Source organism: Elgaria multicarinata, chromosome 11 (assembly GCF_023053635.1).
Source record: "Elgaria multicarinata webbii isolate HBS135686 ecotype San Diego chromosome 11, rElgMul1.1.pri, whole genome shotgun sequence".
Classification (NCBI taxonomy): Eukaryota; Metazoa; Chordata; class Lepidosauria; order Squamata; family Anguidae; genus Elgaria; species Elgaria multicarinata.
In genome coordinates this window covers 44,514,001-44,535,733 of record NC_086181.1, presented here as the reverse complement: position 1 = coordinate 44,535,733, position 21,733 = coordinate 44,514,001, and the positions used below count along the sequence as shown (strand labels likewise).

The following is a 21,733-nucleotide window of genomic DNA, read 5'->3' as shown; positions in this document are numbered from 1 at the left end:
CTAGTTTAGAGTTATGATCAGAGGTAATTATCTTCATGTAATCTACACTTTTCAACACATTTTATGTTTGGAAGGGCATCTTCTTTTATTCACTGCGTTCCTGCTTATTATAGTGGTTTAGTATCCTTTGCCTGACATGTAAAAAATGGGTTTGATTCCTTTTGCGTGGTGGGGTGAAGGGTTGCTTTCTTTTAAAAGATGAATTTTCTCCTTTAAGGAACTTTTAAAATATTCTTAATCGAGATAAGATGCTTATTGAGAAATTCGCTCAATAGGCCTCTGGCAATAACAGATGAATCAAACTGCTTTCCCAGCAACTATTTTGTTTTTGCAACGGTTGTAAAGAAAATCACCAACCTGCCAAGATTTTACTGTTCAGATACAAAGCAGAAAGCTCTGGATTCAGTCCTATGTTAGAAATTAGAAACAGGAGGAAAAGACAAGTGAATTACTAGGATAGAATTTTGTGGCACTTTAAAAGACTTAGGGCACAATCCTATGCATGTTGGAGGACTTTTCGGTCTAAACGTACATAGGATTGCACCCTAATAAATTTATTAAGACATTTGCTTACTCTTTCAGGTGCTGCTAAACCAGGGCCGGATTTAAATTTGTTGTGGCCCTAAACTATAACATGAGTGAGGCCTTTCCCTCGTCAAAATAATAAAATTAAATTCAAAATATGGGCTGTACAATAAAATGGAATTTGATAGTCGGGTAATATAGATATTAAAAATGCAAGTTACATGTGTGCACATTCTTTTATTGTTCTAACTCTGTATTTTAATCTTATATCAATTTTTGCTGCATGGTTTTATCCTGGTTGTGCTTTTTATACTGTATTTTGTATTTGTGTTTTTAACCTGTTGGTTGTTTTATTATGGTTTTAATTTTTGTGAACCGCCCAGAGAGCTTCGGCTATTGGGCGGTATAAAAATGTAATAAATAAATAAATAAAATTTAAGAGCTTGTCAAATACATAACACTATACCCCCTTCTGAAGAGGTCTTTAATTTGTATGATATTTATGGTTTTACGGCGGCAATGTTGTAAACATATATTTTTCTTTCTAACACAAGGCCCCTCATAATGTGGTATACTCACATTATGTGAGGCCCTAAACTGTAGCTCATTTAGCTTATACGCAAATCCGGCCCTGTACTAAATGCTCTGTAGTATAATAGTGTTTCCAATCACTACCCACGTACTAAGGGAGAGAAAGCGGGATTAATAAGAATTAGAATCTGCACTGAATGTAGATGATAGATTTTCTATAGCAAGGGACTGAATTAGCTGATCAGAAAATGGGATTAACAATATCTCTAGAGCCATGGTGGGAGGGGAATCACAAGTACACAGTTAAAATGAAGTGGTTACAAGATTTGGTAATTAATCTATTAAAAAGAAAATTTGTCCTGTATGGAATGAAAGGAGGAGGATGCAGTTGCAGGATCTACTGACATTTGAACACAGATCACTGGATTCAGAGTCCAGCATTACACCATAGAGCCTTGCAAAAGTTTCTCAGTACATGTGTGGTCAGGCCTAATATTACAGGAAAGTATGTCACAAATAATTAAAACATGCATTTGAAGTTACTCACTGTGATATCTGGCAAAAGGCTGGGGTTTCCAGTGTTTATCATCGTAAGATTGGTTTGCCACTACTGTAGCTAAATGCCCTATGCTAGTTTTTTTTGCCATCAAAGAAGTGAGCCTAATAACACTGACAAGGAAGAAAACATTAACATGTTATTTTTGAACAAGTTTATCTACTAGTAACCATCAGTGAGACCGCTGCGTAAAAAGAGAATTGCAGTTATTTGTTGTAATTTATTTGCCGATTTTTAAACACCCTATTTCTTCCATTGTAAGACGCACCTTTTTCCCCATATAAACATTTCTAAAAATGGGGTGCGTCTTAGAATCAATTGCAGGTGTCTTAGGGTTGTTTTTTCTGTTGGTGGTACTTACATAAATTAGTGTCTTACAATTGAAGAAATAACATTTCTCATGGAAGTTTCCCCAATTTTAAACTTATTCCACCCCCTTTATAGGCATTTCCTTAATCTCTTGTTAATTCTAAAGCAGTGAACTATATTCCTAATGAAATGGTTTTTAATTCTTGTGGCAGTGTTGGTACCTTTTATTATACATTATAAGGCATTTTTAGGTACATTTGCAAGTAAGGGAGATTAAAACTTGGAACACAAAATAATGTAGTGATTCATGTCTGTTAAAGGAAGAAGTGTGCGGCTCTTAAAAGAGCCATTGGGTTCAAGCTAAGTTGTCTTCTCTCCTTCCAAGTTACTTGGAGCTGGTGTACTTGGTGACGGCCTTGGTGCCTTCGGACACGGCGTGCTTGGCCAGCTCCCCGGGCAAGAGAAGGCGCACAGCGGTCTGGATCTCCCGGGAGGTGATGGTGGAGCGCTTGTTGTAGTGGGCCAGGCGGGAAGCCTCGGCAGCGATGCGCTCGAAGATGTCGTTAACGAAGGAGTTCATGATGCTCATGGCCTTGGAGGAGATGCCGGTGTCCGGGTGGACCTGTTTGAGCACCTTGTAGACATAGATAGAGTAGCTCTCCTTCCTACTCTTCTTACGCTTCTTGTCCCCCTTCTTCTGGGTCTTGGTGATGGCTTTCTTCGACCCCTTCTTGGGAATAGGCGCGGACTTGGCAGGCTCAGGCATCCTGAACAACCTCGCTTAGAGGGCTACCAAGCAAGAACTGAAAGCGTTACTTGCTGCCTCTCGTATTTATAGGAGCCTTATGCATATGAGCGCCTCAAATCCCCACGTTTCTATTGGTCGGTAGAACCAGAGAGGTGACGTTGTATGCAAATAACAGCATTGGAAAACTTTGCTTGCCATTGAAGCGCTGTCAGAAGCTTATTTCTTATTGGTTAGACTGAGGTTTCGCTGTCATTGGTCCGTTTGCTACCATCGTCCAATCAGAACGGCAATTTACGATCCGAAAGATGAATCCGGCAAAGTAGCTACACTGCTTTAAGATGTGCTTAGGTTTGTCGGCTGAAATGGTGCTGTCTTGGTTGCTGATTCTTAAAACAGCTCTGCAGTAGATGCATTGATGTTACACAACCGTGAAGTGCAGCTCACTGTTACAACCCCACTGTAGATTGGCGGGCTGTAAAGAGAAAGAGTAGGTTACGGCAACCCTGTAATGTAGGCCAGTGTTAATATCACGGGTGGGAGGCGAGGAGGCGGCGACTAGTTGGGATCCCAGTCAAAAATCCCTTATACCAGTGGTTCCCAATTAGCTAAGTACTGCGGACCCCTTGTTTTTCAAATGCCAAGCCATGGACCCCCTACTTTAGGAAAAAATGTATCTCTATGGTAGTTACCTGTGCGAAGCAATTTTTTGGAGAAAATATGCATACAAATTGTATGCTACATGCATACAAATGACCCCTGCTGAAATTCCCTTTTCTATGCAACTGTTAAAGATACAGGAGCCCAGTCCTGCTTTTCATGTTGTCACCCTACCTTTGACACAAAAGAACTGATGTCATAACCAGTGTGATACTTCAGCTCAAGACTTGCAAAACTGGGTTAAGTGTTGGAAGTGGCTGTGCTTACTCCAGAATCAAAGACAAGACAGTTCTTTTTGTATAAGCATTTTTATAACGTGTGTTTGTGTGTGCTTTGTGGAGATGGTTATCTCAGTTATGCATATTGAGAATATCTTTTCATGACATCCATGGCATATTGCACATCATGGACCATATCCTGCAGAAAAATCACACAGCGTATAAGGTGTACATGATATTTTGCTTGATTTTACCCCCTCTTTGTGCTTTAGGACATGCACACCTCAAAGTCCGATTAAAATCTGATGGCTCCTTATCTAGTCTTGCGTACTTGACATAGCTGTTGAGAATTATTCCTTTGTGTTGTTCACACCTCGCTGAGCTTGGAGGTGAAAGGCACTGAGTTTACAGTTCTCTAGCCAAGTTGGGGTCTGTTTGGTTCAACTCAAAAACCAAGCTACTTCCTAACAGGATGTTTGGTAAGACTGGCCTTCTTTAGTGGAGCGCATGCAATCAATCGCTTTGCCGCTTTAGTTTCTCACCTCCAGACCTTTGGTTTTCTTAAGAACTTTGGTTAGAAAAAAAGGGCAGCAGACAGCACAGGAAGGACGGATGAGGTTAGCTGCCCTGAACACCTCTAATGCAACCTCTGGTGCACCCAAGGCCTATAAGCTGAGCCATGTCCTTGGCTAGAGGCGTGGGTGATATGTGCTTGGGGAGAAAGGAGTGGTGGTGGTGGATTTCTTGTGAAAGGATAGAGTTTTGCTGTGAGAGGATAGAGTTGGGTGGGGAAACACTTCTTCATCTCTCTTTGGACAGATAATTAGACTGTGTTGAAGCTGAGCACCCAGCCTCCTTGAAGGGATGCTGACCGAGCATGGAGTTTCAGGCTTTGTTGACAGGTTTGGTACCACACTCTCTCTCTTCTTTCTTCCCAGATGAGAAACTCACCATCCACCTTTTTCTTCCCCTTCTAGATTTCTCATTGCCTTTCTCTCCTTTTCTTTCCTTCCAGTCTTTTTGGGTATCCTCTTCTGGCAATTTTATTTATTTATTTATTTATTTATTACATTTCTATACCACCCAATAGCCGAAGCTCTCTGGGTGGTTCACAAAAATTAAAACCATAGTAAGACAACCAACAGATTAAAAGCACAAATACAAAATACAATATAAAAAGCACAACCAGAATAGAAACCACGCAGCAAAATTGATATAAAATTAAAATAGAGTTAAAACAGTAAAATTTAAATTTAAGTTAAAATTAAGTGTTAAAATACTGAGAGAATAAAAAGGTCTTCAGCTGGCGACGAAAGGAGTACAGTGTAGGCGCCAGGCGGACCTCTCTGGGGAGCTCATTCCACAACCGGGGTGCCACAGCAGAGAAAGCTCTCCTCCTAGTAGCCACCTGCCTCACTGCAATCAGCCTATGCAGGTAAAGTTGTCTTCTGTTCTTGGCTTACACATTATTGATTTGGGCCACTTTTCTAAGGGGTGCAGCTAGGGCATCTAGCAAGCCGAGCGTAACTAGAGACAAAAGAGGGCAGGGCTCCTGCAGCTTGAACTGTTGTGATGGAGGGGGAATTTCACCAGGTGCTGCAAGCATACAAATGACCCCTGCTGAAATTCCCTTTTCAATACAACTGTTAAAGATCCAGGAGCCCTGTGCTCCTTTCCATATCGTCACCCTAGTTATCACCTCCATGGGAACTTAGCAGAGGTATCTTACCAGAGGTATCTTTCCAGCTTTCTAGCCTTTCATTTGCTCATTGTCTCTCTATATGCACCATTCCCAGGGTTCCTTGACAGTACACTACGAGAGCTAAGCCCTATTGCATTTGTAAGCATGTTATAAAACAAGGGAGAAAGCCATCCTTCACAATGGTCTCCTTAAGAGCCAAGCTTGGTTTAACACAGGGGTGGATCATTTGTCCCCCGCCCCCATGTTGCTGGATTACAACTTCCCTCATCCCTGACCACTGGCTATTCTGGTTAGGACTCATTGTTGTGGATCACAAGCTGAATAGGAGCCAACAGTGCGATATGGCTGCAAGAAAGGCCAATGCTATTTTGGGCTGCATTCATAGAAGTATAGCTTCCAAATCGCGTGAGGTACTGGTTCCTCTCTATTCGGCCCTGGTTAGGCCTCATCTAGAGTATTGCATCCAGTTCTGGGCTCCACAATTCAAGAAGGACACAGACAAGCTGGAGCGTGTTCAGAGGAGGGCAACCAGGATGATCAGGGGTCTGGAAACAAAGCCCTATGAAGAGAGACTGAAAGAACTGGGCATGTTTAGCCTGGAGAAGAGACGATGGAGGGGAGACATGAGAGCACTCTTCAAATACTTAAAAGGTTGTCACACAGAAGAGGGCTTGGGGCAGGCTGTGGAGCAGTTTAAGAACATAAGAACATGAGAAGAGCCCTGAGGCTGGATCAGACCAATTGTCCATCTAGTCTAGCACTCTGTTCCCACAGTGGCCAACCAGCTGTCAACCAGGGACCAACAAAGCAGGACACGGTGCAACAGCACCATCCTACCCATGTCCCCCAGTAACAGGCTTACTGCCTCGGATACTGGAGGTAGAACAGAACCATCAGGGCTAGTAGCCATTGATAGCTTTCACCTCCAGGAATTTATCCAACCCCCTTTTAAAGCCATCCAAATGGGTGGCCATCACTACATCCTGTGGAAGTGAGCTCCACAGTTTAGCTCTGTGCTGTGTAAAGAAGTCCTTCCTTTTATTTGTCCTGGATCTTCCACCAACCAGCTTCATGGGATGTCCCCTGGTTCTAGTTTGCATGGGGTTAGTTTTGTTGAGGAACGACCAGTAGCTGGGTAGTCCAGCCTTTGGCCAGGAGGTTGGGCAACAGGCGGCCCCTCCATGCTCTAGCATTCTTTGTGCCCTGATAAGTTTGCTTTAACTGGTGTTGTGCCAGTACTTTCAGCTATTGGGCAGGAGGGCATTTGTGGGGTGAAGAGATAAAAAGAAACCACCCACAAAAAAAGGGAACATGGCTGCAAACTTTGGAGAAATCTTCAAAGGTGACATGTGCAGTGGCTTCTTTATTTGTGCTCTATTTCCTTAATGTGGCTGTATGGAATGCATTCTTCCTATTTACAATGTTTCTTTTTTACTACTACTACTACTACTACTAGACTCAGCTTCACACACCAGTCTCTTTGACCCTTCTTGTTATGCCTCCTGGTTCTGATACTCTGCATTACCCCAAGGGTCCTACTTTGTTGTTTCTAGTTTTATTGGAATTGTGGTTTTTAATTTTTAAAATTGTGTGCACTGTTCACAGAACTATTTTTACTGGGCGACAGATAAATGGGATGAGATGAGATGAGATGGGATGGATGGATGGATAAATACTAGGAGATAAAATACTCCTAAAATACTAGGAGATAAAACGGGCAGCCCGTTTACTAACAGGGACTGGCTGGCGAGATCACATTACGCCAGTCCTTTTACAACTTCATTGGCTGCCAGTCCAGGTCCGGGCCCGATTCAAAGTGCTGGTATTGACATTTAAAGCCCTAAACGGTTTGGGGCCAGGTTATTTGAAGGAACGCCTCCTCCCATATGAACCTACCCGGACCTTAAGATCATCTACAGGGGCCCTTCTCCGTGAGCCCCTGCCAAAGGAAGTGAGGCAGGTGGATACTAGGAGGAGGGCTTTCTCCGCTGTGGCACCCCGGTTGTGGAATGAGCTCCCCAGAGAGGTCCGCCTGGCGCCTACACTGTACTCCTTTCGTCGCCAGCTGAAGACCTTTTTATTCACTCAGTATTTTAACACTTAATTTTAACTTAAATTTAAATTATACTGTTCTAACTCTGTATTTTAACCTTATATCAATTTTGCTGCGTGGTTTTATCCTGGTTGTGCTTTTTATATTGTATTTTGTATTTGTATTTTTAACTTGTTGGTTGTTTTATGATGATTTTAATTTTTGTGAACCGCCCAGAGAGCTTCGGCTATTGGGCGGTATAAAAATGTAATAAATAAATAAATAAATAAATAAATAAATAAATAAAATATTAGGAAATATGGGATTTAGTTTTTAAAATGTTCCTGTCTTGATGACAGGGAGTAACCCATGAGGTAAGAGGACATTCAGGCAGAAGAGAACCCAGCTTTAAACAGTCAAAAGGATGACAGCCCTAAGTCAGTCAGCCAGCCAGTAGAGTTGAGCTGGAGTTTCAGGACCTTAGACAGCTCCGGGATGACAATTTGTCTGGAGCATAACTGAGCCCTTTTCTAGGGCTGTGCTCCACTTCTCTTCGGTTCAGAGAAGCAATAGCGAGGCGGCCTGATTCGCCTCTGGAAAAGGTGGAGGCGAAGAGAGTCGGGGGGCTGCTGATTGAGACAAAGAGGATCGCCTCAATCCGGAGCTCCGGATGCAGGTAAGTGGGGGGGGGGGGAGGGGACTCATCTGGTGCTGCCACCGCAGTCCCTGCAGCGATGGCGATGGAGCCAGGTAAGGGGGCAGGGAGGAGGGAGGCTTATCTGCGTCCATCGCAGGCTTCAATTGAGGCCCCGGTTGAAGCCGGAAGTGAAGGCTGAGGCCTCTTCCAGCTTCAAGCTGGGGCCTCAATTGAAGCCCGCGACAACAGACACAGATGAGGGGGTGGGGGGTGGCTTACCTGGCGGTGGCGGCCATGCGGCGGTGGTGGCGAAGCCGGATCTCACTCCATGGAGCAGAGCAGGGAACAGGCGGATCGGCCCAAAGCGGATCAGGCCCGATCCGGATTTTCCAGATTGGGCAACAAAGTGGATCGGGGAGGGTGGTTCCATGCACAGCCCTACCCTTTTCCCTTTTGCCGGGCTGGCTACCTCTCCTCTTTCTCTCCTGTATCCATGCTCTGATCACTGCTGAAAGCCAGGGCCATGACCTAAACCAAACCATGCAGAGGCTGCTTGGTCAAAGGGCTTGGAATTATGCCTTCTTGGAAAACAGCTGCCTTCTGCTTAGTCAGACTGTCCTTCCAGCCCAGTATTCTAGCATCTCTCCAGGGCCTCAGGACTGTGCAACATTATTTAAAAGCTTCCTGCTAGCAGCTTCTGCACATTTTATTTCTTCCTGGGCAGCATGGGTTGTGTGATGAATTGCTCCTTCATTAGTCAGTTTCTATTCTCGGCCAGGGCATGGAGAGAATTGTTGGTTTTGGTAGAACAATCTTGGAGATGCCTGGAGTCTGCACGGGTGGCTTGCAGTCTCTTGCAATTATCTCCAGTTTGGACTAAGAGGAGGATGGCCATGCAGGAAGAAGTCGAGGGGCAGAGAGAGAGAGAGAGAGAGAGAGAGAGAGAGAGAGAGAGAGAGAGAGAGAGAGGCAAACAGATGTCTTGCATCAGCCTTGACAGGCTGAAAACCCAGAAGTCTAGAAAAAGAGACCACAACACTGAACTGATGCTATGGAAAATCCCCTCCCTTTCTCCAACCACACTGGAAGGAAGTACAGGTAGGTGTTGCTGCCCTGTGTCATGGTGATGCTATAGCTGAGGTGACGAGAGGAGCTGATTCCCCAGCAAGGCCTCAAGTAGAGTTCCCAGCATGCCTTGCAGCACCCAGCTGCTTTGCAGAAACTGAGCTGACTGTTCTTAATTGCACAGACAAAGGCAACGGGGTGGGGGGTGAGTGTTGCAAACACACGGAAACCTTCTTCACTGCAGTCTTTTTCACTAAGATGAGCTGCGTTGTTGGGCTTGAATAAATGATTGAATAAATGATTCACATTCTGCTGCTCCTGCGGTAAGAGGAAGACGTGCACCACCAGCTTGTGGTCATTGGTAAATCTCACTTGGCACCCCCCATCATCACCAACACCCTGTCCTTGCAGCATGACCCTGCCTTGGAGACAGTGTTTCATGAGTTTATGCTCCAACTTGCCACTCTGAGACAACTTTCTTGGCACCTGCTGAGCTGTCCTGTGCAGCTTGCTTTTTTTAAAAAAAAAATAACAGTTTTTCCCCACTGGCAGCTGGAATCACTTCAAAGCCAAGTGAGGGTCTCCAACTGGTGACGTCTTGATTTCCCCCAAAAGCCTGAGTGTCCACACCAAAGAAAGGAAGGAAAGGAACTTGAGTCATTGCTGACTCCTAGAGGGACACCTGCTTTCGCTGACGTTTTCTTGGCAGAGTTTGTAGCGGGGTGGTTTGCCGTTGCCTTCCCCAGTCACGGTTACCTTTCCCCCAGCTAGCTGGGTACTTATTTTACCAACCTCGGAAGGATGGAAGGCTGAGTCAACCTGAGCTGGCTGCCTGAGAACCAGCTTCCGCTGGGATCGAACTCAGGTCGTGGGGAGAGTTTTGGCTGCAGTAACTGCCGCTTACCACTCTGCACTACACCAGACTCTCATACCAAAGTGGCTCTGAAATCAAACAGATTGACTTTTGTATTGATGGCAGGTGATCCACCACTGATTTGAGACAAAACATCCAGGGGGGCATTGTTCTTAAATAATATCGTAAATGAAAAACGAGAGAAGAGATAAGAGAAACCAAGAGAGCCATGATATTAGGAAAGGTGAAGCATTGTTTTGAAAATGGAGGGAGCAAGCCTTTGTCTCCTATACAGCATCGGGGGACAGCCTGGAGAAGAGAAGATTGAGGGGAGACATGATAGCACTCTTCAAATACTTAAAAGGTTGTCACACAGAGGAGGGCCAGGATCTCTTCTCGATCCTCCCAGAGTGCAGGACACGGAATAACGGGCTCAAGTTACAGGAAGCCAGATTCCAGCTGGACATTAGGAAAAACTTCCTGACTGTTAGAGCAGTACGATAATGGAACCAATGACCCAGGGAGGTGCTGGGCTCTCCCACACTAGAGGCCTTCAAGAGGCAGCTGGACAACCATCTGTCAGGGATGCTTTAGGGTGGGTTCCTGCATTGAGCAGGGGGTTGGACTCATGGCCTTGTAGGCCCCTTCCAACTCTACTATTCTATGATTCTATGACAGGATTTTTGGGATTCCTGGATCTAAGCCAGAAACAGAACTCCAACCTTCAACCCAGAAGTCCAAGATATGTGTTGACTCCCCCTCCCCCTCACAGCTGGTGTGGGGAGACCTGTATTTGGAACTGGATTTGGGCCAGTTCTGTGGGTGGGGAGGGGAAGGGAGGGGACTGGGGCAGTGGGGATATGAGCTCTCCTCAGCCCTTCCCAGCCTCCTTCCCTCCCACTCCACAGAGCCCCAGCTTGATGGGCAAAATCACCCATCTAGCAAAAATGCAGTGTGAGAGAAATGGGAGGTGTTAATCAGCTCTGTGCTCCTCCTGCTCTGTACAGGAGGATCATAAGCCTCCAAGTTCTGGGGCTTACAGTCATCAAAGGATTGTGCCCTAAATGTGGCGGAGAGTCCGTTCTAGTCCAATTTGATGCTTCGTCATTTTCTAGTTGTCTGAGAGTTTGGAGTTGAACCATCCAGAAACACAGACTCGCACAGTTCTCCATCTTGTGAACTTTGACCATTTCTCCTTCTGAAGGGGGTAGAACTTTACTCCATGAAAATGTAGCTCTGAGATTAGGCTGAAGACACAAAGTTCAGGACTCATAGTGTGTGTCCTATGAATCTTCTCTAAATGAGTGATTCATAGTGCACTTATGATTGGTCACTCATGGAAGCCTGTGGGTCCATTACATGACATCAGTAACAGCCAGGACATCTCCCACACTATTCCCTGGAAATCGCGCATTTTAAAAAGACAACAACAGAGGTAATGTGTTAATATCTGTTTAAAGCGGGATCTCTCCACCACTGTCTCATTAAAACACATTGGGGCATTTCTGAGAAGGGAATACATCATATGGCTGTGTGTGAAGGAGTGTGTCATGATGGCAGGATTACTGTGAGAAGGAAAGCCATGGTAAAGCCTGAGATTTATTCCTGTGTGTGGAGCAACTCACAGAATGACAGAGCAGGGAGAGCCCCAAAGGCAATCTCTGGCCAAACCATCTGGTCAAGGACTGTACCATCCAACCTATCTAAACCAGTCAACCTATGCAATCTAATCCATAGCATGGATGAAGTAGTGGTTAAATGCACTGCAGACAGATGCTGTGGAGATCAGGAATCAGAGGTGGGGTTCAGGGACCCCAGAAGAACCCCCCAACTCTTCCTTTAGTCATCTGCTGCCAGCACCAGGCCACTCAGGACATCAAGAGCCATAAATACCCATGGGGCATCCATTCCACAGTCTCTTCAAAAAAAGAAACAAAGAACCTCCTTTGGAGAAAGCTGATAATGTACCATTGTGGTCGAGTGGAGTGTAAATTGAGTGTCCAACATAGAGAACATAAGAAGAGCCCTGCTGGATCAGACCAAGGGTCCATCTAGTCCAGCACTCTCTTCACACAGTGGTTGACCAGCTGTCGACCAGGAAGCCGCCACCAGGACATGAGTGCAACAACACCCTCCCACCCATGTTCCGCAGCAACTGGTGCACACAGGCTTACTGCCTCTGATACTGGAGGTTGCACAGCAACAGTCAACAATTTAAAAAGAAGTCAGGTTTATTTAAGGTAATCAACAGTTTAATAGCTGCTCAAGATGGGAATGGGGGATCAATCCATTATTTATTTCATGTATTTAAAAAAATGTCTTACTCATTTTTCATTTTATAATGAAATGGATGCCAAAAAAGGCTTCTGCCCCATCCCCCCAGTTGTAAATACCAGTATAAATATTTAATCCCGTTAAAAACAAACAAAATATTTGTAATCAAATTCATTGAAAAGAGGCCTAGTAGCTTTCAACAGGTACCGCTTAGGATTTCCAAGGCCTAATCTACACCAAGCAAGAAATTGCACGCTGAAAGTGGTATATAAAAGGCAGGAGCTACACTACTGCTTTACAGTGGTATTGAAGTGCACAGACAACTGTTGGGGCCCATTGATTCATAGGCCCTTTCTACACCTAAGGGTTATCCCAGGAAAATGGAGGGATCATCCCTGCCTGCTCCTGGGATCTCTTGTGTGTCATTTGGATGCACAGGGATAATCCTGGGGGAAAAGGCAGGTGTAGAAATGGCCATCCTGGTCATGGCTAGACCAGGCCTATATCCTGGGATTGTCCCGGGATCATCCCTGTGCATCCAAATGACACACAGGGGATCCCGGGAGCAGGCGACCCCTCCATTTGCCTGGGATAATCGTAAGGTCTAGCTAAGGCCCAAGTAAATTTTCCCACTAGGTTTAATCCACCCTGAACTGGGGATGAATAAATCGGTCAGTTTCGCTTTAATCCCTGCATTCAGATGTTTTAAAATCTCAAGTCGATTCTGTCCTGAATATGAACAACTTGGTGATGTCTGATAAATTCTTGTCAAAAACAAAACAAACAGAACTCTAACCCATCACATCCCTGAAGCAGTAGGATGTACAATTCAAGGTTAATCTGGGATCATGGCACATCCCTCCCCAAAATCTTGGTCATCTCCATGTTCTCTTTAGGGTCCTACTCTAGCCTTGGTTTGCCCTGGGATATTCTCGTACAACTCCTCTTCCATTTGGGGCTCAGGTCCATTCTCCATCTTCAATTGCGATGGGGGCTGCGGCAGAGCTGGAGAAGTGAAGGTCGCAAGCGATGTCCGACCCCTGGGAAAGCAAAGGGAAATCGAGGGCAACATTAAACCATGGATGGCTCAGGACAGGAGCCTATTGAATAGAAGCCTAGTTTTGGAGAACATTGTTGATTAGCTTAGCTCCCGTTAACAGCTGGGTGCAGTTTAGTTCTTTTATTGTTCTTTTTAATTGTGTTTCTAATTTACTTGTTTGTTTTTTCTATGGCCTCATCTACACCTGCAGGATATTGCACTTTGAATGCAGTATATAAAAGGCAGGAGCCACACCAAGCAGGATATAGTGTTATGAAAGTGGTATATGGTATGTGTCAGTTGTCAGAGCACTTCGATACCGCTATAAAGCAGTCGTGTGGCTCCTGCCTTTTATATACCACTTTCATGCCACTTTCATAGTGGAATATCCTGCTTGGTGTAGATGAGGCCTATGTTATGTTTTTTATCAAGACTTTGACAGGATCTATACTACTGGTTTAAAACAGTTTATAACAGTAGTGAGTACTGTTGGGGCCCAGGACACACTCCATATTCAGTTTTCAAAACCATCTCCAAAGTGTCACATCCTGCTTGGTGTAGACCTGGCCTTTGTTTTTAATCTCTATTTTATTGTTAACAACCTTGAGCACCATTTTTTTTTGGTGGAAAGTTGGAGTATAAATTAAACCCACCCACCCACCAACCAGCCAATCAATGGTGTACTCTCAAGGTGTACTCTCAAGGTACTCTCATAAACAGCAAAATAATTGCCAGAATCCCTTGAGAAATAGGAGGTTCCCTGCTGGATCCAATTAAGTGTTCCCAGTTTTCTCATTTAACAGCAGACAGAAAGATCCCCCTGGGAAGCTCACCAGAAGCCCAGGAAGACGATAACCTCTGTTTACCTTCAGAGGAATCCTGGTAATTCAGAGGTAAACTGCTTCTACCCATGGAAGGTCCATTGAGCTGTCATGGTTAATAGATATTCATTAATCTATCCTCAGTGAATTATTGTCTAATCTTTTTTAAAGCCACCCACATTTTATAATAGGAAATTTCATCAGGACAATTGTGTACTTGTTTCCATATCTATAAATACAAACTGGAGAGGCAAGGGGAATAAATTGCTACAATTTCTAAGGTGTCTTGGAGGAAGTTTTCATGATGCTTAAACTGGTTTAAATGGGAAGTGTGGGTGAATCATCCAATTCCCTTCCATGGATGGAGAGAAAATCACACATGAATCATAGAATCATAGAATCATAGAATAGCAGAGTTGGAAGGGGCCTACAAGGCCATCGAGTCCAACCCCCTGCTCAATGCAGGATTCAATGCAGGGTTGTTCAGCTGCCTCTTGAAGGCCTCTAGTGTGGGAGAGCCCACAACCTTCGTAGGTAACTGATTCCATTGTCGTACTGCTCTAACAGTCACGAAATTTTTCCTGATGTCCAGCTGGAATCTGGCTTCCTTTAACTTGAGCCCGTTATTCCGTGTCCTGCACTCTGGGAGGATTGAGAAGAGATCCTGGCCCTCCTCTGTGTGACAACCTTTTAAGTATTTGAAGAGTGCTATCATGTCTCCCCTCCATCTTCTCTTCTCCAGGCTAAACCTGCCCAGTTCTTTCAGTCTCTCTTCATAGGGCTTTGTTTCCAGACCCCTGATCATCCTGGCTGCCCTCCTCTGAACACGCTCCAGCTTGTCTGCGTCCTTCTTGAATTGTGGAGCCCAGAACTGGACGCAATACTCTAGATGAGGCCTAACCAGGGCCAAATAGAGAGGAACAAGTACCTCACGTGTATCTCACACAAAATGACAAACCACAAATAGCAACCAAACAATAAAATAATAGGGTTTTTTAAAATAAATAAATAAATCCTGCAGTTGTTTTATTACACTAGCACTAACTGTTACCTGTAACCAAGGTGAAAAGCTGGGCTTTCCATTTCAAGATACACAAAATCTGTTTGCGCTTCCTGTCTTCTCAGTTGCTGGCATTTTGATGCTTTCAAAATGTAATTAGACAGAGGGAAAGAAGAGAATAAGTGGAAATGGGTTATTATGCGGCATCACCTTTGTTATCAATTGTCTTGCCTAACTTTCCCTAACCTGGTGACCTCCAGAAGTTTTGGACTACATGCAGGTTTGGGGAATTTGGTCTTGTCCAAGTCAGAGAAGAAGGTGGTTTCTTGACAGACTGGTGACCTGGCAACTCCACTGCCCATTACTGATTTATTTCCTAAGCTAATTCATACCCCATTCTCCTGTTGCAATGTCAATACCTATTGCTGTTTATAATATAGTCATTTCAGATCAATTCAACAGTGTCAATAAAACAGTGCCACATTAAACAGGGATGTATGCAGCAGAGAGTTTTTTTAAAAAAATAACACAACAAAAATCAGTCCATTGAAATGTATTTTATGAATTGTTGTAAACTACCCAGAAAGCTTCAGCTTTTGGGCAGTATAAAAATCAATAAATAAAATAAAATAAAATAAAAATCTCCACCAACAGAGCAAAAATCTGCTAAAACAAAATACCTTCGATATATGATGGATGAGCTAAGCAAGTGAGTAAATGAGCATAAGAACATAAGAAGAGCCCCGCTGGATCAGACCAAGGGTCCATCTAGTCCAGCACTCTGTTCACAGAGTGGCGAACTAGCTGTCAACCAGGAACTCAGAAGCAGGACATGAGAGCTAAGGAAGTCAAGAGAGAGGGCTTATAAATGGTGGATTGTCAAGAGAGATGGCTAAGCAAACCTCCTGAGGGAGGGAGTTCCACAGTCCGAGAGCATCCTCAGAAAAGGCCCGCCCTCAAGTCCCAAGGAATCATGCTCCTCCCATAGTCAGAAGTACACAGTGACGAGCCTTTCAGGCAGATCTTAAGGCTTGTATCAGTCTAAGGCAGCCTTCCTCAACCTGGGGCACTCCAGATGTGTTGGACTACAACTCCCAGAATGCCCCAGCCAGCTCGCTGGGGCATTCTGGGAGATGCAGTCCAACACATCTAGAGTGCCCCAGGTTGAGGAAGGCTGGTCTAAGGGCTCATCTACACCAAGCAGGATATTCCACTTTGAAAGTGGTATATAAAAGACAGGAGCTACACCAAGCAGGATATAGCAGCATGAAAGTGGTATATGGTATGTGTCAATGGGCCCCAACAGTCGTCAGTGCACTTCAATACGCCTACCAAGCAGTCGTGTGGCTCCTGCCTTTTATATACCGTTTTCATACCACTTTCACAGTGCAATAAGCTGCTTAGAGTAGATGAGGCCTAAGAAATGACAGGAATTGCCCACGGGCCCCATCACATACCACTCTTCTTCCTCCCATAACAATAAGCAAGTGGGACCATCAGGATCAGAAGTGGAATCGCTGCTGAGAGTGCATAAAACACTGACGGACCAAACAGATTTGGTGACCAAACTGTAAAAAGAGAAGAAGGCGTTGGAGTTCTTTATTTTTAGTTCTGACATTTCCTCCTCATGAAGGAACTGAAAGCAATTTCTAAGAATAGGGGAAGTTAATTTTAGTATATAATTAATTAATTAATTCCCCTTTAAAATACCCATTTAAAAATTTCATTTCTAAGCATAACATGTTTGCTCAAAAGAAAAGGGAAGAAAAGGCTCTTTCATCATTTCCAGAAGTGGGTCAGATATTCTGGGGCAGACTTTTCTCAAAAAGTTCTGGAGGAAGGAATTTGCAGCTGGGAGCACCATAAAACAATGGCCATAGAATCATAGAATAGCAGAGTTGGAAGGGGCCTACAAGGCCATCGAGTCCAACCCCCTGCTCAATGCAGGAATTTGCCCTAAAGCATCCCTGACAGATGGTTGTCCAGCTGCCTCTTGAAGGCCTCTAGTGTGGGAAAGCCCACCACCTCCCTAGGTCATTGGTTCCATTGCCGTACTGCTCTAACAGTCAGGAAGTTCTTCCTGATGTCCAGCCGGAATCTGACTTCCAGTCACTTGAGCCCGTTATTCCGTGTCCTGCACTCTGGGAGGATCGAGAAGAGATCCTGGCCCTCCTCTGTGGGACAACCTTTTAAGTCTTTGAAGAGTGCTCTCATGTCTCCCCTCAATCTTCTCTTCTCCAGGCTAAACATGCCCAGTTCTTTCAGTCTCTCTTCATAGCTAGACCTAGGCTAAGGTTTATCCCTGGATTGTCCAGGGGTCAAACCTGTTCATCTAGGTGACACACAGAGGATCCAGTGCTCAGGCAGGGGCGAACCCTGGATGATTCCATGATAAACCTTAGGTCTAGCTGTGGCCTAGGTCTTTGTCTTCCTCTCACTTCCCTTCCATTTCTTCTGTATGCGTCAGCTGATTATTTATTTATTTATTTATTTATTTATTACATTTTTATACCGCCCAATAGCCGAAGCTCTCTGGGCGGTTCACAAAAATTAAGACCATAATAAAACAACCAACAGGTTAAAGGCACAAATACAAAATACAGTATAAAGTATTACAAAGGGCCTGTTCACCTGCTGACCATAGCAGGTGAGAAAAAGACATGGGAAGAGATGGTCAATGCTCTTTAAGGAACTTGAAGGGGAACCAGAGTATTTTTACTACTCTGTAAACAAGCTTTCTCCAACCTCCAGGTATGTTGGACTGCAAGGCCCATCATTCCTAGCTAGCATGTTGGAGTCCAACCCATTTGGAGTCCACCTGGTTGTAGAAGGCTGCTGTAAGGCTTTAACCTTAAAGGCCACATAAAAATAATTTTAAATAAATAGATAAGTAACCTACCTGCTTAGAATTCAAGCACTGCTAAAGCAGGTTCTAACACTTGATGCAGCCACCATCACAAAATGACTCACCTGTGAGGAACACCTTCTGGCTCCAGGGAGACATGACCCACCGGCCGCTGCTTCTTTCCTCATATCTACAAGCAAACTCCCCAGTGTGGTTGAGCTTGGCCTGTGGGATGCTTACAGAAGCATCTGAGGAGGCATTCTCAGCTTCTCTGGAGACCTTTTGAGTATCTTCATTGCTGGAGGCCATCTCCACCCCATCCTTGTAGAAATGGAACCTTTTCTTAGCGTAACTCCTATTGGCCAAGCAAGTGATGAGCAGGGTGTCCCCTTTATTCACTACCCTGGATGGAGGATCCACTTTCAGCAGCGGACGAGGAGGGGGATCTGGAGGAGACATGCACGAAGAAAAGGGGATCAGCGAGGACCATGATATATAGCGGAGTGGTTACGTTTCCCTTTAGTGCACTGTCTTTTAACAGGAAACCCTGTCAATGTCAGACCCATTTATAGGAATTAAGGGTCTGAAATGGGCATTATCTTTGTAAGGCTGGATAGTTCCTTTGCGTTGGAAATTCCATGCTGAAATATGGAGAACGCCTATTTCCTACATCGGAAATTGGAACACAGACTGTCAAAAACAGTTATTAAAACAAGCAGTACAACAGGAATAGATTAAGATAAGACCCCTGATCATCCTGGAGGGCAACCAGGATGATCAGGGGTCTGGAAACAAAGCCCTATGAACAGAGACTGAAAGAACTGGGCATGTTTAGCCTGGAGAAGAGGAAATTGAGGGGAGACATGATAGCACTCTTCAAATACTTAAAAGGTTGTCCCACAGAGGAGGGCCAGGATCTCTTCTCGATCCTTCCAGAGTGCAGGACACAGAATAACGGGCTCAAGTTAAAGGAAGCCGGATTCCGATTGGAGATCAGGACAAACTTCCTGACTGTTAGAGCAGTATGACAATGGAACCAGTGACCTAGGGAGGTCGTGGGCTCTCCCACACTAGAGGCCTTCAAGAGGCAGCTGGACAACCATCTGTCGGGGATGCTTTAGGGTGGATTCCTGCATTGAGCAGGGGGTTGGATTCGATGGCCTTGTAGGCCCTTTCCAACTCTGCTTTTCTATGATTCTATGATTCTATAAGATAGCTAAAATAAATTGAACAAAATATAATAAAACTAATCATAAAAAGTTAATAAAAAACAAAACATATGCACACATAACATAAAATCAGCAATGAGCTTTGCATTATAACCATACTGAACAACACACTTAAATAAAATATTCTTAAAGCTAAATTATCAAGGTAGATGTTCATTAAGGTGGGTCAGGGCTACCTGATATTTTACCCCGCTTGCTGAGCAAAGTCTACGGTTGAGTGGCCAAGTACAAACAATTATTTGCTTGCAGTTCAGCTGGAAGAGTTAAAGAATATAGAAGTAGCTGCAAAAAACCCTAAAGGATATTTCAGACAGAGTCCATGCTTGTACTGTTATAGCTCCCGTGCTGGTGTGTAAAAAGGACTTAGAGCAGGAAAGCAGAGAAACAACATTGTATATTGAGCAAGTAGGATATGAGAAGGGACCTCTCTCATGGGTTGTGAATGGCTATGTATAATAATAATAATAATAATAATAATAATAATAATAATAATAATAATAATATCTTTTTATTATGAATTCAACAGGACAAAATATAACAAAAATCATGATGTCAAAAACAAAAAAGAACAAGAAATTACATATATAGAAATACCAATATCCCATTAAGTACAACATTCTTTAAAAAAAGGGGAGGAGATTATGCATAAGTTTCAAGAAAAGTTGACCAATTATCACTATATTTACCCACTCGCAAGTAGCGCCCATATACCACCCATGCAAATGTTGATGGCATTGTTAAGTACTCCAATGTTTATCCTTCCAATGTTGTAATATCAGTCTTTTGGCTGTCATAAGGGCTCGGGAAATCTATTTGCGCTGATCATACGTTAAACTTCCAAGAAATTGGTAATAGTTTAAGGGAAATTGCTGTGCTCTTGCACCTTAAAATTCCTCCAAAACAGAACTCTGAATCCTTATTTATAAGCAACTCCATATCAAGCACTGCACAACTGCAAAACCATTACAATCTTGCTGTGATAACATTAGCATGGGAGGCACTGAAGGTATTTAGCAAAATTTGCAAATGTCTGCACATTTGGGACAAAAAGAACGACATTTTTAGAGAATGTGAATGTGGGGGGAAAGCAAAACTGACAGATTAATCCATTTGTTACATCTCCAACTCTATCTGCATTTGTTCACACTCCTTCCTTCTTATCTGTACTTCTCCCCGCCATGACATTTTGTTCTCACACATGCTATCAAAATGTAAATCCCACCGTCTTTAGGGCAGCAACCTGTATTTGCTTTTTTAAAAGTTACCCTTGAAGGCACCACCATATATATATTGATGGCACTAAAGGTAAATGACAACAAGAAAAGAAGTATGTGAAAATACAACTGATCTGAAAAGACAAAAACAAGAACCCAAAAACGTATTTTTCACTACGTATTTGAATTCTGCTAACCTGTTCTGCCCCATGTTCCTTCCCCGTCCAAATCATCCAAATTCAGCTCAGCCTCCCAAAGGCCCTTCCAGAGACATGTATGGAAAACAAAGCCTCACCCATCACGGTAATACTGATGAAGTCGCTCTCATGGGATCTGTTCTGCTGTCGGGATTCCTCAACGAAGTATGCGCAGGAGAACTCTCCGCTGTCTTCTGGAGACAGGTGCAGAGAGCGGGTGAAGGAGTTTACAGAGGACTGAGGAATAAGGAAATGCAGCCACCACTTCCTGTTGGTAAACTGACTCCTTGACATGGGCTGGTTTTCAGGAGCTGAGCAGGTGAGGTTGACCAGTTGCCCACTTGTGTAGATGTCTTGTTTTGGGGACACAAAGAAGTTTGCTTTGGGGAGTAGATGAGTTTGCTCTGAGTGAGAAGCAAAGTAGAAGAGTATGGGGCAGGGGTGGGGCAGGAAAAATAAAACCTTATTAACAAAACTATTAAGCACGTCCATGTTCCAGGAATGTAGATCATACTCATAGAACAGTGTTAAATTCACTGGGGGCTTCCAGGTTCAGTGAGATGGTGAGTCCATTCTGGGTTATAGGCCATAGCTAGACCTAAGGTTTATCCCTGGATCGTCCAGGGGTCAAACCTGTTCATCTAGGTCAGCCTTCCTCAACCTGGGGCGCTCCAGATGTGTTGGACTGCACCTCCCAGAATGCCCCGGCCAGCTGGCTGGGGCATTCTGGGAGTTGTAGTCCAACACATCTGGAGCACCCCAGGTTGAGAAAGGCTGATCTAGGTGACACACAGGGGATCCAGTGCTCAGGCAGGGGCGAACCCTGGATGATCCCAGGATAAACCTTAGGTCTAGCTGTGGCCTAAGTCAGAACCAGCCAGAAGTCTAAGGTGATGAATCTATTTGGGGGCTAGGGCCTCACCTACACCAAGCAGGATATTCCACTATGAAAGTGGTATGTAAACAGCAGGAGCCACACTACTACTTTATAGCGGTATTGAAGTGCACTGCAGGATCTACACTACTGCTTTAAAGTGGTACTGAATGCACTGACGACTGTTGGGGCCCATTGACACATCTACACAAAGCAGGGTATAACACTATGAAAGTGGTATGAAAGTGGTATACGGTTTGTGTCAATGAGCCCCAACAGTTGTCAGTGCACTTCAATACCACTATCAAGCAATAGTGTGGCTCCTGCCATTTATATACCGCTTTCATAGTGGAACATCCTGCTTGGTGTAGTTGAGCCCTAGGATTCAGCACTTTGGATAGCTTGTT

General features: G+C 44.2%; 1 protein-coding gene across 1 annotated transcript; it reads right to left on the bottom strand.

Annotated features, from left to right (window-relative positions):
• Nucleotides 1–2,280: 2,280 nt before the first annotated feature.
• On the bottom strand, nucleotides 2,281–2,697 carry LOC134406978 (histone H2B 1/2/3/4/6-like). Its single transcript, XM_063138680.1, has one exon. It carries the CDS (start codon nucleotides 2,685–2,687, stop codon nucleotides 2,307–2,309), a length of 381 nt encoding a protein of 126 aa, XP_062994750.1. The 5' UTR covers nucleotides 2,688–2,697; the 3' UTR covers nucleotides 2,281–2,306.
• Nucleotides 2,698–21,733: the final 19,036 nt, after the last annotated feature.